This window comes from Sarcophilus harrisii, chromosome 3 (genome assembly GCF_902635505.1).
Source record: "Sarcophilus harrisii chromosome 3, mSarHar1.11, whole genome shotgun sequence".
Lineage (NCBI taxonomy): Eukaryota > Metazoa > Chordata > Mammalia > Dasyuromorphia > Dasyuridae > Sarcophilus > Sarcophilus harrisii.
In genome coordinates this window covers 166,404,293-166,421,685 of record NC_045428.1, presented here as the reverse complement: position 1 = coordinate 166,421,685, position 17,393 = coordinate 166,404,293, and the positions used below count along the sequence as shown (strand labels likewise).

Sequence of the window (17,393 nt, the reverse complement as noted above, 5' to 3'; positions counted from 1 at the left end):
TAATGGGTATCTGAAGGAGGGTTTGAGTTCAGGAAGACAAGTCTTCTTGACTCCAGGCCTGGTCAGGCTATCCACTGGGTGCCTTAACTTTGAACTCATGAAACTATTTGAAGAAAAAGCCTCATCTGCAAAACTGAGACTGGATTCCTTCTAGAATAATTTATAGCTCTAATATTATCCCATAATCCTATCTATGTTCCCCAACCATTATTATAAATACATTATACTACCTGAAATACAATTTTTAAATTGTTATAGTTGGAAATACCTTGAATATACGGTTATATTTTAAAATACTTTCTTTAGGGCCAAATCTGTATTTCACCTCAAAAATTATTTACCTTTCCCAATTTCAAACATGTAACAAAATGAGAGGGCAACTAGAATTTCGTATCAATCTTATTTTTATATTTAAAGTGAGTTTCAGGGTACAGAAAATTGATAACAGATTAATTATGACTGGTGAATAGTTGTATCACAGTGATGTCTTTTTTGGAACATGCTCATTCAGAACTCTACAACTTCCTATGGCATTGTCTAGAACTGAGGATGCTCCAAAAGGGGGAGAGGAGGAAGGACACTGGTCATCAGTTTGTTAAGACAATCAAAATATATTAGTTTTGAGGATTGTCAGGTGGTTATTTCATGATCTTAATGATTTAACTAGTGAAGTCCTTACTTAATATAACTGAAAAATTAGATCAGCAAATATATCCAGACTTACAGTTCACAATGCCTGGGGACTTCCAAGGGGATGTTGAGTGTTTCAACTTCTACACAGCTCAGGACAATGCTATTCTCAGTTTTTCCATCTGTGAAATGGAGAGTGCCTATCTGTAGTCAGCCTTTTTGCAGATATAATCATTTACCCATCAGATGCAGTGGTTGGACATTGAAAAATGTCCTTATTGTACCCATAGACAGCTGTGTGATCTTGAGCAACTCTGGGTTTCCAGTTTCCTCATCTAGGAAAACTAACTTCTAGCCCTAAACATCTATGATATAAGGTCTATGATTAGCCTGATACTCACTTATTTTATGATGGCTGGTTCAGTAGCCTATTCAAGTACCCTAACAGCTGGGTCTGTTATTGTTTGTCCTTCATTTTCCAAGAGGACCATGACATCAGGGAGATGAGGCCATGACATGCAAGTGAATTGGATTGACGTGAGAGACAGCTGTGCTAAGTCACCAGCTTTACTTTATCTTTTGGAACCATCCGGATCCAGGGGCAAGATATAGATCAGGATGACTGGATACAGTTGGAGATCCTGACCTTTTAAATCTAAAATCTTTAATAGGTCTTAATTCCATTGAGGCAACATCCAATCAGTGGTTAAGATTAGGTAAGAGATGAGGGAGGGAATGGTCTCTTTTACCTGGTTTAAAAAAAAATCTGAAAGGGGAAGACTCTCAAGGTTTATGGCCAAAACAGAAACAATTGTTATTTATATTCACTCTGAACCAATTGAGTTCAGGCTAAGTCCTTCTTGGTCATTGTTGGGGCCTTAAACAGTTAGTCTTCATCATTTGAAGGTGCTCATAGGCAGGTTGCAGTTAATAAGGGATGAGCTGGAAAAGAAAAATATCCTATAAAGAATTAAATTTGCCAAAGAAAATTATTTTTAAGAGAATCAGGCAGTTATATGATGATTACAATAGCCATATCGCTATATAGTCCTGATTAACCCAAACTCTGGTATGAAACTAATTACTGTCATATAATTCATGAAATTTTATAATAATTCAATACTTAACTAAGTAGGCAGCATAATTAATAAGTCTTTATAATCAAAATCTTCCCTAGAATGGGCAAAGCAGGGTAATCACCGTGGGACTTAAATTTTCCCCTCTTCAACCAGAAGGGTAGAAGGAGATATACTTATCAGCCAATGGTTTTAAAAATAAAAAAGAAAGGAGGTTCATATCTATATATTTGATCAGATCATAAATCTTTCCTTCTCTCCCTTTCCCATCTTTTATCACCAAGGCAAAGCAGGAAGAAACTTTTTCCATAGATATTTTCACAGAGAAGTCTCAGCTTTTAAAACTTTCCCAAAGTCAGCTTTGAATGACCATTCTAATATGAATTCTATGCAAAAATTGTAGAGAATTAAGGGAAAGAGGAAACAGAATGAGATTTAGCCCTATTGATTTGAAGCAATTAGGTATTACAATAGAGTGCTGGGCCTTGAGTCAGAAAAACCTGAGTTCAAATTCTGACTTTAGATACAAGTCATTTAATCTCTGTCTCACTTTTCCCAATTATAAAATAGGGATAATAGTAGTATCTACTATGCAGACTTGTTAAATCTACTTTGCAGTGCTTAGAACATAGTAGTTTTAGAATTTTTGATTTAGAAGGAATATCAAAGGCAGGTAGTCCCACCCCTATTGACAATGAAGATGCTCTAAATCATCCTTGATGAGTCGTAGCCCAGTTTATTTGAATACCTACAGTAACAAATCGTTTCCAGTCCTTTTAAAAAAAAAGTTCTAATTATTCAAAGAGCTTTCTCATATATTGAACCAAAATCTGCCTCCCTGTAACTTTGATCCATTAGTCTTACTTCAGTTCTCTGAAGCCAAATAAAACAAATCTCATCATTCTCTTGCATGAAATTATTTTTAAAGATTTAAAGACAAGACATTCCTCAGACTTCTCTAAGCTAGATTGCTGTTCCATCATGTTTAACTCTTCATAACTCCATTTGGGGTTTTCTTGACAAAGATAAATGGTTTTTCATTTTCTTTTCTAGCTCATTTTAAGATAAGATAAGAATTTATAGATTTTGAGGCAAAGATAAGAAATCGAGGCAAATGGATTAAGTAACTTGCCCAGGATTTGAACTCAGGAAGTTGAGTTTTTCTGACTTTCAGGCCCAGTCCTTTATCCACTGAGCCAATTGGTTGCCCTTCTGAGCTAAATGCCCACAGTTAATATATCTTATATGCTGTTGTTCATATGAAGTAAAAATTTGCTCATTTTGGCTGTCTGATCTGTCAGTATTGCAAAGAATTGAATTATCTGTAGCTGATGAATGACAGAAGCATTAACTGATGTAGGAATGACTTCCTCAAGCTCAGTTTACAATCTCTGAGGTCACTAAGAATAAGATGAAGGCTTCCCAAGCATGTGACCCAGGGTCCATTCATTTCATTAGTATTGAGTATGAAGTAATTTCCCCAATATTCCAGGTGCTAGAAAGGTAATCTCTCTTGATTTTGATTGTTATGTTTGTTGGCCTGTTTCCCCAGCACACTCACTCCATTGTTATCTCATTTCTCTTTTATGATTTTTGCGGCGAGTTCACCATTTTATTTAGTAACTGATTCATACCAGTTAAAAGAGTTCTTTAAAGCTGCCCCTTTTGGAGGTTTTTAAAAGCTTGGGTTCTGTGAAGTTGAATAAACCTCTCTTTGAGAATAAACTTACTTTCAGGAGAGTTGCATTGTATTTCCCAAGGAACCAAGAGAATATTAATATACTAAAATGGGTCATTGGATAAATTTTCAATTCATTGAGGTGGGGAGTTTTGTTTTTTTTTCCTGGAACTGCTTAACTCATACTGGGTTGTCCAAAAGGATCAGGAAAAATAAAATTTCTGGCCTAGAGGGAGGCTCTATTATATAATTGCCTTGATTGAACCCTTACCTGGTCAAACTATAAACCAGCTATCATTTCCAATTTGGCGTCTAATCCTAGGTATGCAGTGGAGTGAGTACCAATACTGGAGTTCTGAAAACTCATCTTCCTGAGTTCAAATCTGACCCCTAGATACTTATTAACTGTGTGAACCTGGGCAAGTCACTTAATCTTATTTGCCTCAGTTTCCTTATCTGTAAAATGAACTAGATAAGGAAATGGCAAGTATTTTAGTATTTTTGTCAAGAAAACCCCAAATGGGGTCATGAAGAGTCAGATGTGACTGAAAATGTCTGAACAACAATAAAAATCTAATATTATTCTTATTCTCTAAGGCTTACTGTAAATTCCCAGGCAGTGAATAAATACTCCTCATCTATTCAAAAGATTCACTGTCACTCCTTTCCTTCCTACACACACACACACACACACACACACACACACACACACACACAAGTCTTTTCCTCTCCCCTTAGTCCCCTAAGTACTCTGGTACTTACTTGACTGTCACATCCTTTCTCCTCCTATATCAGGGTCTCTTAGAACTTCAAAACCAAAAAAAAAAGTAGATCTTCCTTGCAAAAATGTTGAAGATTACTAGTTTAGGATAGGATTACATTGATTAGTTTTTTAATCTATTTTATATTCTAGATGAAATATTACAGTCACCGAATCACAAAATCATGGAATTTAAGAGTTGAAAGGGACCTCAGCTGCCATTTTGCTTAGCTCATACTCAGAATCCCAATGATGATATATGGGTGGTCATTCAATTAAGCCTTAATGTCCTTAATGCTATTCAAATGGAATAGTATTACAGGATTCCTTTTTATTTAATTTTATTTACATGTACAAAGTAAAGGACTTTCAATTCAATTTGATCTCAGAGACTTAAAATTTCCTAGCTGTGTAAACTTAGACAAAGTCACTTAACCCCAGTTGCCTTGTCAAAATAAATAAATGGAAATAAATTATAGGTTGGGGATAAAAAAATTTCTTTTCTTGTTTTCTCTTTTGCAGCAACAAAAGTGTCAAGGCTTGCATTGATAAGACACCAATCGATCCAGTGGCACTGAAAAAGAAGATAAATAGGATGACCTCTGATCCTGGGGTATTTGCCATCCTTAGCACTTTACTGCTCTATATCACAGATCGTGATGATGGATCTCCCCAGGTGCCCCCTAAGAAGGCCAAATGGGCAGAAAACAAAGAGAACAAAAGAGATAGTAACCCAGATCAGGATCCCAACAGCTATAGGCGGCCCACCAAGTTCCAACTTCTACAATCCAAGTTCATGAACCCAAACCGTGAGCCCTACATCAAAAAGACAAGGGAGGTAGGGAGACTGATATTTAAAGACAGACAAGGGACCAACAGGAGCTTTGTGAACAGCACTATTAACAAGCTCTTAGAAAGAACCAAGGAGAAAACAGGAGAGAACAAAAAGCCATCCCCCCTTGAGAAAAACAGATGGATTAATCCCACTGGGAAGAGCACTGTGAAAAACATTCTGAAGATGTTCCTAGCAGCAGAGGAGAAGGAAGCAAAAGAGAAAGAAGCAAGAGAGAACCCTCCAGTCAGGAAGCCGAGAGCACCCAATGGGGTTTTGCCAAAGATTGTGGGCAAAAAGAATTCAGTCTTTTCCAAACTCAAGGAGAAATTCGAACAAAGTGGTACACTTTGCTCAGAGGCAAATGTGTTGCTTCTGCGTAAAGAGGACAGGAAGAAAAAAATTCTGCAAAAGAAAAAGATGCACAAGCCAGAAATCCGGATACTACAGCTGGCCACAATGGCTAGCACCAATATAAAGACCCCATTGGTTCAATATTTGGCCTGCACAGCTGAGCCCATACCTTCTTTCAGCCTTGCCACTGTAATCAGCAGCCCTTTCAGTTGGATGTCACACAGCACTAAAATTAGTCGGTCTTATTTTCAGACTGCTCCCAGGAGAAAAACAAGCAAATCTTTCAGCCCCCAACTTATTAAATCTGATGAGACTAAAATACCAGAAAATGTGTCACTAGACAGAGAGAAGAAAGGGCAGCTAGAAAACATGCAATATTTGATGCCCCAGGTCATGACTAATCAAGGGGAGCTGGTTGAGTCAAAAATAGCTGGCTACAATGCTGGACCTGATTTTCTTCCTATAATAGATTCCTCTCCTGCTTTATGTGAAGACAAAAGCCTTGTAGCCCACCCTCCTGTTATATCTCCACACAGTCCAAGCATGCAAGGAGTTGCGGGATTAGCTGGACCCGATGAGATTTTAGCTTTGATGGGAAAGAATACACCAGAGAGCTCATGGGAAGCCAGCCCACATGTCAATTTAGCTCATCCCAGTGCCACTAGGCAGGATATATCGCCTGGAAGCCTCCAGGGTGTGGGAGTAGGGGAGATTCCTGAAATTATCATGAGTATCTCTAGTTCAGAGGAGGAACCTGAAATAATAACCCCAGACTCAGAAAGAGAGCCCCTGTTTGCAACCCAAAAATACTTCACAGAGCAGAAAGCATCAGAAAATATTCCATCATTTCACTCTCCTGCTGTGGAGGCTTCTCGTATGATCCATTCTACAATTGACCCCCCACAAGTAACAATTCATCTGCCAATTGTTTACAAAATGCCACCCCTTCCTAGCACTCAACAAAATGTTTCCAGTTTTGGAGGAGATCATTCACATGTGCTTGAAGGAAAGAGGGACAAACAACAATTATCCCCTATTGAATACAAAAATGATGATCAAGACACAGTTATACTCAGCTGTCTAGTTAAAAATCCAACTCAAGTCTCTATTTCCTCCAAGCAAAATGACCAAAACATTCAAGAACTACAAGCAGAACCATTGAGTGATATGTTTAATTTCAACCCTAAGCCCCCAGCAACCATTCTGAACCAGAAACTTTCAGAAAATGACACTGGAGAAGAGAACAAGTCTGCCTTTAAAAGACCCCCTATTCATCAGCAGAATGATTTCATGAATCACAAATGTGATTCTGGAAGAAAGAGCAATACTTATCTTCACTCCGAGAAACATCAGTTATCTGAATCAAACAAGAAACCCGAGCTTAGAAAGAGCCCCTCAGTTGAGAGAAATAGTGCATGCGACACTAGTCCGCGGTCAGTGCCATCCAGTGATTCGATGAAGTCTGAAAACCATGCTCAGAAGCACAGGGAAAGCTCATGTAACCTAGAAGTCTCTGAAGTGCCTTCATTAAAGGACTCTGCTCATACCCTAAACATAACTAAAGGAAATGTTAATCACACTGTTGGCAAGTGCAAATGGAACTTATCAACTGACATGTCCCAACCTAGCAACGATGCTGCCCCAGAGAAGGCTGTAAGGAACAATAAGAAACAGGCAGTGCTGTCACTAAGTGACACCCCAAACACAGAAAATAATATTACAGGAGAAATAAATCCCTTAAGCAACTACAAGGAAAAAGAACCATCAACAAATCATTTTGTGGCACATGGAAATTACCTTGTAGAAGAGAATTGCTCTCATAAACCTGAGACACCCCAATTATTACCATCAAATGAACCAGAAAAGCATGAAAATAGTATAGCAACAGAAAGGAGTCTCTTGAATAACAATGAGAAATACCAAATTGAGGCACCAAAGTCTCTTTTTACACCTGATAATGGTTCCATGGAAGACAATACTCAACATAAGCTTGACACACACCAATTATCAATTTTAAGTGAAATGGCAAAGTGCAAAACCAGTGCCTCAGTGGAAAGGCATAATTTGGGCAAAATTGAAAAAAGCCACATGCCAACATTGAATTGTTCCAAGACACAGGAAAACAGTACAACAATGAAAGAACATATCTTGGGTGATTCTGAAAAGAAACAAATTACGACATCAGAGTATGCCAAACCAAAGAAAAACAGGTCAAGAAAAGAAAGGACTTTATTGAGTGATGTTGAAAACAGCCGAATTCCAGCATCCCATCATTCCATGATTCAGGAAAATAGTGCAAGAGAGAATATTTGCCATCATTTAGATAAGGAGCAGTTAACTTCTGATGAACTGACAAAGAGAAAAAGCAACACTGAATCAATGAGACTTTCTATTAGCACAGAGAAGAACTTTGATGTGGAGAAGTGTCAATCCCCGTTACCAAAAGTAGGAGTGAAACAAGTAAATGTTGGTCCTGAAAAAAAGAAAAATAATCTGGACAAGTACCAATTACCTTTGACTAATACATTTACAAAACATGAACTTGAGATTCCAGAGAAAGATAACTCTAAGTTCAATTGTGAAGAATACCAATTATCCTTGGAAAATGTGGGAAGACAGGAACATCCCATGATCCAAAAGAACAACAATTTGAGTAACCTGAGAATGTCCCAGATGCCACCATCAGATGATACTGGGCTGAAAGAAATCAAATCCACAAGTCAAAAAGCTACCATAAGCATTGCTGAAAAGCATCAGATACAGTCATCAAGTGATTTGGTAGGACTTGAAAACCTTTCTGATTTAATGAAGGATGCCTGCCAAAATTTAGAAAAGGACCTGTCACATTTGCCAAATGAGGTGGCAAAACATGAAAATAGTCCAGTCCAGAAAGGTGACACTCAAACAGAGAAGAACCAGTCAGCACCTCCAAAGAATGCTGATAAGTCTTTAAACAAAAATTCTGTAGAACAAATAAAATCTATTTCAAAATTACAATTTAAAAACAAAAAAATAAAAAATGACTTGGAGAAGACTGTTAACATTACAGATAAAAAAGATACTTTCAACAGCAATGAGAAATCCCAAAGGCCATCTACAAGTGATGTTAGAAAGAAAGAAAACACTAACTTAAAGTCAAAAAGCACACAACAAATCACGAAAAAGGCCAGTGTATCTTCCCCTAAACCTTTAGAAAAATCTGACTCGATTTGTGTTGAAGGTAAAACACCATGCCCTGATTCCAAGAAATCTCAAATCCCATTATTCAGTGACCCAGAGAAGCATGAAAGCAATCGTGAAGAAGAGAAGGAAATCTGTGGCAGAAGAGATAAGTTGAATGAACCCAAAGAACAAGCTAGGTTAGCTTCATTTGCTAAATACAAAGCCCAAAGTTTCAGTGACCAAGCCTCCTTTGATTTATTATTTAAACCAATGACTGTTAGAGCAAATGATACATTTAAACTCCCTAAATAAGATTAATTAGCACTTTACATATCATGAACTATTGCATTAACCACTCCTGTTTTATCGGATATTTTTCTTAACCATCTCTAAATTATTACAAGATCTCATTCTGACTTCCACATATGGGATTGTTTGATTGTATTTCTTTCCTATTCTGTTTTACATAAAATGTATATTAAAAGAGTTGAAGCTAGGAAGAACTTAGTAATCAAGAGGTACCTTTACAATGGAATGCATTATTAAGGAAGATTGTGGAAAAAAAATCCTTTTTCCTTCGTAAAACAAGTTGCAGACACAGATTTTTCCAGAACTACCTCAATAGCTCCACCTTTATTTTATTTTATTTAATAGCCTTTTATTTACAGGTTATATGTATGGGTAACTTTACAGCATTAACAATTGCCAAACCTCTTGTTCCAATTTTTCACCTCTTAACCCCCACGCCCTCCCCCAGATGGCAGGATGACCAGTAGATGTTAAATATATTAAAATATAAATTAGATACACAATAAGTATACATGACCAAACCATTATTTTGCTGTACCAAAAAGAATCAGACTCTGAAATATTGTACAATTAGCTTGTGAAGGAAATAAAAAATGCAGGTGGGCATAAATATAGGGATTGGGAATTCAATGTAATGGTTTTTAGTCATCACCCAGATTTCTTTCTCTGGGCGTAGCTGGTTCAGTTCATTACTAATAGCTCCACCTTTAGACTGTGGAAGCAGTTGGCCATCTTGCTAGGTACCCAGAGAATATGGGCACGCAAAATGGTGGATAAAGCAATGTGCCAACCAAGAAGCTGTGAGGCAAAATAGAAATCAATGATGGGAATGCACGTGATTTTTTTCTCCAAACTATGCAACTTCAGCCATTCCCCTTCCCTACCCCAAACCTAAAAACACATATCATGAGAGAAAGGTAGAGAGCTTTAATTAGCTATACTGGCTGTCTGGGATCAGTTTGCACCAAATGTTTTTGGCAACCACAAACTTGGATTTGTGCAAAGAATGGCTCCTGTTAAAAGCATCAGCGCTGAGGGGAGTCTGTGTGTGTGTGTGTGTGTGTGTGTGTGTGTGTGTGTGAATTGCACATGTGTCCTGTGTTCTTGCAATTTATCTCTTCTACCCTAGATTTCCTTTTGTGTCCTGTCAAGCAAAAGATGTCACTAATATTAGAGACAGGAACTGCAAAGTCTTATCTTGGTCGTGTTTCCTTAAAAAACACCCAAGTGTTTGGGACCGAACTAGCTGTTCAAATGTCACTGACACTTTCCAAGGGGGGGGAGAATTCCTGCATGGGTGAGAATGATCCCTCTGAGCATAAGTGATTTTCCCTGTCTCAGTGTTCGTTGGATTGAATTGTGCCAAGACTGTGATGTTTCCTATCCTCTCCCAAGAAATCGAGTCATAATGATGTTGCAAAATTACATTTTTCTAAATATGCTGTATTTGTGGAGCAGAGGCTATGTGGGGGGGGGGGCATGTTCAGGCTGCTTTCTTTTGTTTTAAATTGTATATATTCTTGCAAAGACTAATCTTTGCTAATTAAAACTTTTTAAGGCAGTTAGTGAGGACTTGATTCATTAATAATTATCACCCATTATTATCCACAGCAAGGATTTTGGCAAGTCTGATCTATTTAGTAAAGGTCAGGTTGCTGAAGTAGCCAATTTTTAAAATCCCATAATCTTTTAAATGGCCCTGAGCTTTGGAAAGTTACAGAGCAAATCAGGTGGTATAAAGTTCATGCAAATGATTTGCTCTCAGACTGCAGGCAAGTTTCAGATTTCATTCCATTTGTAAGTTCTCCCTTTTTCCAACTATGTAATTAATATTTAAATTCTGGAAATTATATAAATTCTTCAAATGAACTTCAAATTCTGGAAGATCTTAAACAAAAAATATAATGACAAAAATATTGACTCAGAAGTTAGAATACAGGCTCTGTCATTGATTATCCATGTAATCAATGCCAAGACATTAACTACTGATTCTCATTTTCCTTCTCTGTTAAAAATGGAATAACAAAATGTCGGTGTACTGTGTGTTGAGATTATTGTGAGGATCAAATAATCTAATGTATGTAAAATTATTCTGAAAACTGTAAAGCACTATGTTGCTCTTATTACTGTTATTATAAAGTCTCTTGAATATGCACTTCTCTGACTTGGATATCAGCAAGATTACAATCCCTCCTTTGGAAGGGTTTTTCTCCCACTTTTAAAGATCTTGAGAAAGTACTTGGAAAAACTTTCCTAATTCATTGTATTTCTATGAAGTTAGAAGCTCCACTGATTTTTTTTTCCTTTTAATCCCCCATTTATAATTTCTAATGCCAACAAATATATAACATACATATTTATTACACAATTCAGATGTCTGGACTATGAATAAAGGATGGGATATTCTCCCCCACAGAGGAAGTAAGAACAGATGGAAATACTTCCAAAGAAGGAATCAATTAAAATATTTCTTTCATAAGTGTCAGTTTGGTACCTGGAGGGTACAAAGGCTTATGAAGCAAATCAATTGAATCCTGACTTTTACAGAATCACAGAATTTGAAGATTCATGAGAATCTTGACATTTTACACAAAAAAGAATCCACACTCTAACACAGGACACATGGATAACCTCTACTTGAAGACCTTCAAGGATAGGACTTCATCAATTTCTGAGTCTATCCATTCCACTTTTGGACAGCTCTATTTTTCCTGATAGCAAGCCTCAGTTTGTCACCTCTTTGCAACTTCTACGCACTGACAATTAATTTTTGCTGTTTTTAAAAATATAAATCCTAATATAGGAGCCTGATAAATAGTAAGTGATCAATAATTATGGTTGTTGCTGACGATGATAATGATAAATATAGTATTAAAAAGTATTTGTTTTTAAAACTTCCCAGGATCAAGAAGTAATCTAACTGCTCTCCATTCATGGGGATACTTATGGAAAAGTACATCAAGTTACTGGGCCTTTTTTTTTCTTTTTTTTTGGCAGATGGGGCTACCAGAGGTAAAGGAAAAAAAATTATGGGAATACTATAGTCACTGACCATTTTATTTGTAAAATAAAAACAAATATGATTTTAATTGCTGTTTTATTGGGAAGGAAAAAGGAAACAAGCGTTTTATAAAGCACCCACACTGTGCCAGATATTTTAAAAATATTATCTCATTTTATAGGGAAGTAGCTGCTATTATTATCCCCCTTTTGTTGAGGTACCAGAATCTAATTGAACTTAAATGACTTGTTCAGGGTCACATAGCTAAAAAATGTAGGAGATTCGATTTCAACTTCTTGACTCAAGACCTAGGGCTTTATCTACTGTACCACCTAGCTGCCTAAAGTGCCTATTAGACTAGAAGACAAAAGGATACTTGTAGTCATCTAATTTGGAGTAATGGAAATATAACCAATTTCCTTCTCCCAATAGAGAAGTTAGAATCAGTCCCTTTTAAAACTATTCAGCAGCTGCATGATCCAACTTACCCCTCTGCCAGCAAACCCCACCCATCTAACTTTACTTGCCTATTTCTCGTAGTATTGCTAAAGGTACTGCAGTATTTGATTCTATACAAATTTTTAAATGCTAGATCAATTCTTATTTAAATAAATAGAAGTTATTCAATAAGTAATTTTCATAAAGCTTTCAATAAACATGGGCTCAAATTTCTAAATATCAATTCATAGTTCCAATTGTATATTTATGCTAAAAAAAATTTTTTTAACCATCATTCTACTAAAGAAAGAACTATTAAAACTCATAAAACCAAGCTAAAGTCTAGGCTTAATTAATATTGAGGTAATATGTACGAAGGGAGTATATACTTTTTAAAAATTGCAATGTCATTGGAGAGTTTTCAATCATATACTTGATTTTCTATATTTGTATGGTACTTTATTTAATTATACATAGCACTTTTTAAAAAATTCCTTTTTTTTTTTACAGTTTGTAGTCTTGCCTAGGAACCAAAAAAATCTTATAAAAAATATGCACACATAACCTTTGAGTAAATGACCTTTCTGCAAATAAAATATAACTTTGAAAAAGTGTTTTTAAAGTTATTCTACAAAGTAGTGTTTTTGTCTAAAAAATCAGAGATTCAGTATAGTTACTTGATTCCTTCCTGAAGGGGATTTTTACAATTTAAATCATACCCTCGTGATTACTGTTGAACCACCACCATTATTTATTTACATTTCTTATTTGTATCATTTGTTTTGTTTTGAATGATTCTAAAATGAAAATTAATAAGCATTAAAAGAATTTTTGTTTGAATTCTCTGAATTCTCTCTTGTTTACTTCATTTGGAGGAAGGTAGACAAAAAAATAAATAAAATTGTTTTATGCTGCATTTCTTTACTTGGTATATATTTAAAAGATTCTCTAAAGTTACATAGTTACTGCTTATATAAGCTTCTGAGCAAAGAAAAGAGCATTGAAGATGAGAATCAACAATAGTAGGAAGATGCCATCTTGTGGCAAGTTTGAGATGGCTTGTTTTAAATTAAAGCAACTGCCTAATTGAACCAACAATATGGGGATAATTGCTGGAAAGGGTCCCTTCTGTTATCATTTATACATCTGAAAAGGCTTGTACCCTACAATGGAGCATTAAGAGAGATTGTCCCATGTGGGGGGTCCCAGAGTCCTATTTAAAATTTATCCTCTAGTTACAAGATGTCAAACAGCACTGATGATTTCATGTGACCAATTCTCACTCTAATGTTTCTGGAATAAAACATTTTGACTCCTCATATTCCTGACCATTATTTTCTTCTTGTGTGAAATCATGAGAGGATAGGAGAACATAGCCAGCATTAATGTATTTCCTGTAAGTGGATAACTGAACTGTTAATCAGCATCAAGCAGCCCAGATATGGTATAACAAACCAATTCAAACCATGACTCTCCCACTCATGTCTCAGTTTGTTAGTATCATTATAGCTGCGAGGAACATATGATTTATTCTCTCTACAAAAAGTGAGTTTCAGTTTTCTTGCACAGTCTATACATTATTACCTAACTCTCTAGGAGGCCATATTTATATAAAATTCCTTCCCCAAGATAAAGAGATTTCTAAGGGAAAAAAGATCAATTTTCCTTGTTGTAATAGACCTGATTGGGATGCTGAAACAAGATTTCTGTCATCCAAACCCAATGCCTAAATTAAGATCAGAATAAGATGTGTAGCTATCTGTGCAGATTTGACTGCTCCCAAAATATCTCCTGTGCCTATGCAGAATAAAATTTCCTTCAAAAGTGTCATTAATATAAGAAAGAAAAGAACATTGTTTCCAAGGCTACAAGGTAAATGAATATATCTTTAGGTCTCTCCCATTAGCAAATGTTTTTTGCTAATTTGTTTAATTTGTTGAGGCATAGAGCCCTAAGGAAATAATGTCTACTCCTAGAGAGGTCGATGGAGAGAGAAAGTAAAAGGAAAAGTTAATTAAAAGGCCCACAATGAAAAAGTTTTGTGGCAAGATGGTAGAGTAAAAAGTTATGCAGAAAACAAAAATCAACAAAATAGCAAATAAACCAAGTAATATCACAATAAATCAATAGAAATAAAAGGAAAGATCAGAACTTACTATACAGTTTTATGTTACCAAAACTGAGAACATTAAAGAAATAAAGGAATATTTTTAAAATACGAAATACTCAAACTAACAAAGGACCAAATAAATGTCCTAAATAATCCAATAACAGGGAAAAAATAGTATTAACAGGACTGGAGCAATCAAAGGGAACAAATTTATACAATGAAAATTCAAAATGATGACAAAAGATGGGAATGATTAGTACTGGAGGGGTTGTGGAAAGATAAGCATACTCTTAAGTTTTGGGGGGAGTTGTGAATCAGTATGGTGCTAGACTTGGGATTGGAAATACCCGAGTTTGAATTCTTTTTTTTTTTTAAGGGGCAGGAGTAGAATTTATTATGTACAAAAAGCAGGGGTAGTAATCATGATCTCAGACAAAGTTAAAGCTAAATGTATATTTTATCAAAAGAGAAAAATGGGGAAACTACACTATGTGTCAGTCATATTATTCAGTGTTGCTTTAGATCATTTAAAATAACTGGCTAGATTTTTTTCTGAAGGATCATGCCTCAAACTAAAACCACTCTGATTCTCATTGATTAGCCACCAATAGGTGCCAGGCAAAGTACCAGTTGGTCATTGTTTGAGTCCTGATTGATTCAGATTGAATGCAAATAACAATCATTTCTGCTTTGTCCAGAAACCCTGGGGAATCTTCCTCTCCAGGTTTAATTATTTAGATTTTACTTTATTTTTTGATGAGGTTAAAGAAAAGATTCTTTGTCTCAATTGCTACCTAGCCTAAATTACCTGTGGTATGGCCTCAGTCATACTGAGACCTGTTGAAGACCTAAGCTTAAAAAGGGTAAGGTCTCTCATCGCAGCCAGAGCTATCGCTAATCATCCTGATCTATATCTGGCTGCTAACTTCAGATGGTTCTGAAAGGGAAAATGAGGCAGGTAACCTTGCACAGTCCTCCCTCCCTTAAATCCAGTTCACTTGCATGTCATGGTATCATGTCCCTATTATCAGGGACCTCTTTGAGAATTAAGGACAAACCATAAAATACACAGTATAAAATACTTGAGAGCATACCTGCCAAAGCAAATGTAGGAACTGTATGAACATAAACATAAAACACTTTTTATACTAATAAAGTTAGGTATAAATAATTGTAGTAATTTGTTATTCATGGGTAGGTAAAGTAAATACAATTTTTAAAATAATAATTTTACCTAACTAATCTATTTTTAATAAAGCATTTTATTTTCAAAACATCCTAGTACACCATTGACACTAACTTTGAGTCACCCATGGTCAAAATCTGGTTCCCTACAAACTTTCCAAGTGGTCTCTAGGACTGAGACCAGTCAGAGAACATCAGCACATGCTTCAGAGAATGGACTATCATTAAACAATCCTTCATTATTGCATTTTCAGTGGAATGGGGAACTGGTATGTAGTGTTAGCTTAAAAACTGATCCTCCAATGCTCTCAAAATTCTATCACCTCCTTCATGGTTTCCATTTATTCATTCATTAAATAAAAATATATTAAATACCTATTATAAGCTTAACACTGCACCAGTCTCTGAGGCTATAGAATATGAATTTCTAATGTATATCCAGTTGTCATTCCTAATTTTATCTTTTTAAATGTATTTTTCTTTTCTCATAGCACAATTAGTGTCTAAAATGTAAGTATCCAAATATAATAAAGCCATTGTCTTAAGTGAGAAGAATAGATCATTAAAGAAATGCTTACAAAATCTGTTCCATTTTCTATGTATGTATGTGCTGGCCCATTTCAAAGCTTGGGAGATAATTCTATAAACAATGTCTGAATGATATACGATATCCAAAGGATGAAATATAAGTATCAAAAGAGTCATATTTCATGATAGGGGAAATATGCTGCAAGCCACTCGGCCTCATTTGTGAATTAGGAATTATGCTAGGTGATCTCTCAGCTTCCATTCAGCTCTGACTCCATGACTTCTTTACTTAGCTTTTTTCTTTTCCTCTCTACCTTCCACTAGTCTCTACCAAATTGCCAAGTTCCTCCTATTACTTATCTTTTGCCATTACTTGCATTCTCTTAAATTGGCATTAGGGATGGGCAGGGAGAGGAAAAGGAAAATCCTAGTAAGACTATATATAAGTAGATATAAAGAAAACAAAGATACTCACAAGTGCTGAGACTGAAATAATAAAATAGCTTCCATCAGACCAAAAAAAAAAAAAAACAACCTTTTAAAAAATCTTAAGTATTCTAAATATAAGAGGTGGATCTTGGTGAGGGAGACAGAATAATATGATGGGGGAATGTAGATAATGTAAAAACAAAGATAATTTAAAATCTTTTAAAGCAACCTTAAGATAAATATAGTTGGCCTCACACTGCATAGTCCTGTGATACTCTCTGAAAAAGTGAATGTTATATCTCATTAGAAATGTGGAAGGGAAAAAATAGTACCAAATATAAAAGGAGCTTATAAAATTATATGACTGTTTTTTAAAAAACAAACATGACAGAACTCATGATGCTTGTTACCTTCAATAAAGTAGCTATAAAAGGATGCATACTTGTGCCAACAAAGCCATTATAAAAAATTCTTCCCCCTACTCTCCTCCTTTGAAATATGCACAGATAATCTTTGTCTTTTTCTGGCTATGGATGATTCATTGTGATGGTGACTTCCCAAAATCGGTTGTAAGCTGGAAGAGAGCTGATGTTGTAGAGTGCCACAAGGGTAAAAGAAGAAAACTGGCATTATTAGTCCTCTTGGCTTCTGTAGCAAGGTGTAATTTCAGTTAGGGGTAAAAATAAATAAACAAGCAGATGGACAGACAGATAGACATACGAAGAGACTTTCTCTTTATACCAAACATAATGGTGATGCAGATTGGTACTTACCATATGGAGTAACTGATAAGACTTGTATCAAGACTCCTGGATGACTCTGTTTCTCTTCCTACCTTTAGATGTCTTTGTTCCTTGAAGATGGGTTTGATCTTTCTGAGCCAGGTGTAATAAATAACAGG

At 35.7% G+C, this 17,393-nt stretch overlaps 1 protein-coding gene across 1 annotated transcript in view; it reads left to right on the top strand.

Annotated features, from left to right (window-relative positions):
- ADPRHL1 (ADP-ribosylhydrolase like 1) overlaps positions 1-9,188 on the top strand; it is a 72,868-nt gene extending 63,680 nt beyond the window's left edge. Inside the window, exon 8 of the mRNA XM_031958752.1 lies at positions 4,667-9,188. Within this exon, the coding sequence (XP_031814612.1) occupies positions 4,667-8,804 (4,138 nt within the window). The 3' untranslated portion in view covers positions 8,805-9,188. The remainder of the gene's footprint in view (positions 1-4,666) is intronic.
- The last annotated feature ends 8,205 nt before the right edge of the window (positions 9,189-17,393 follow it).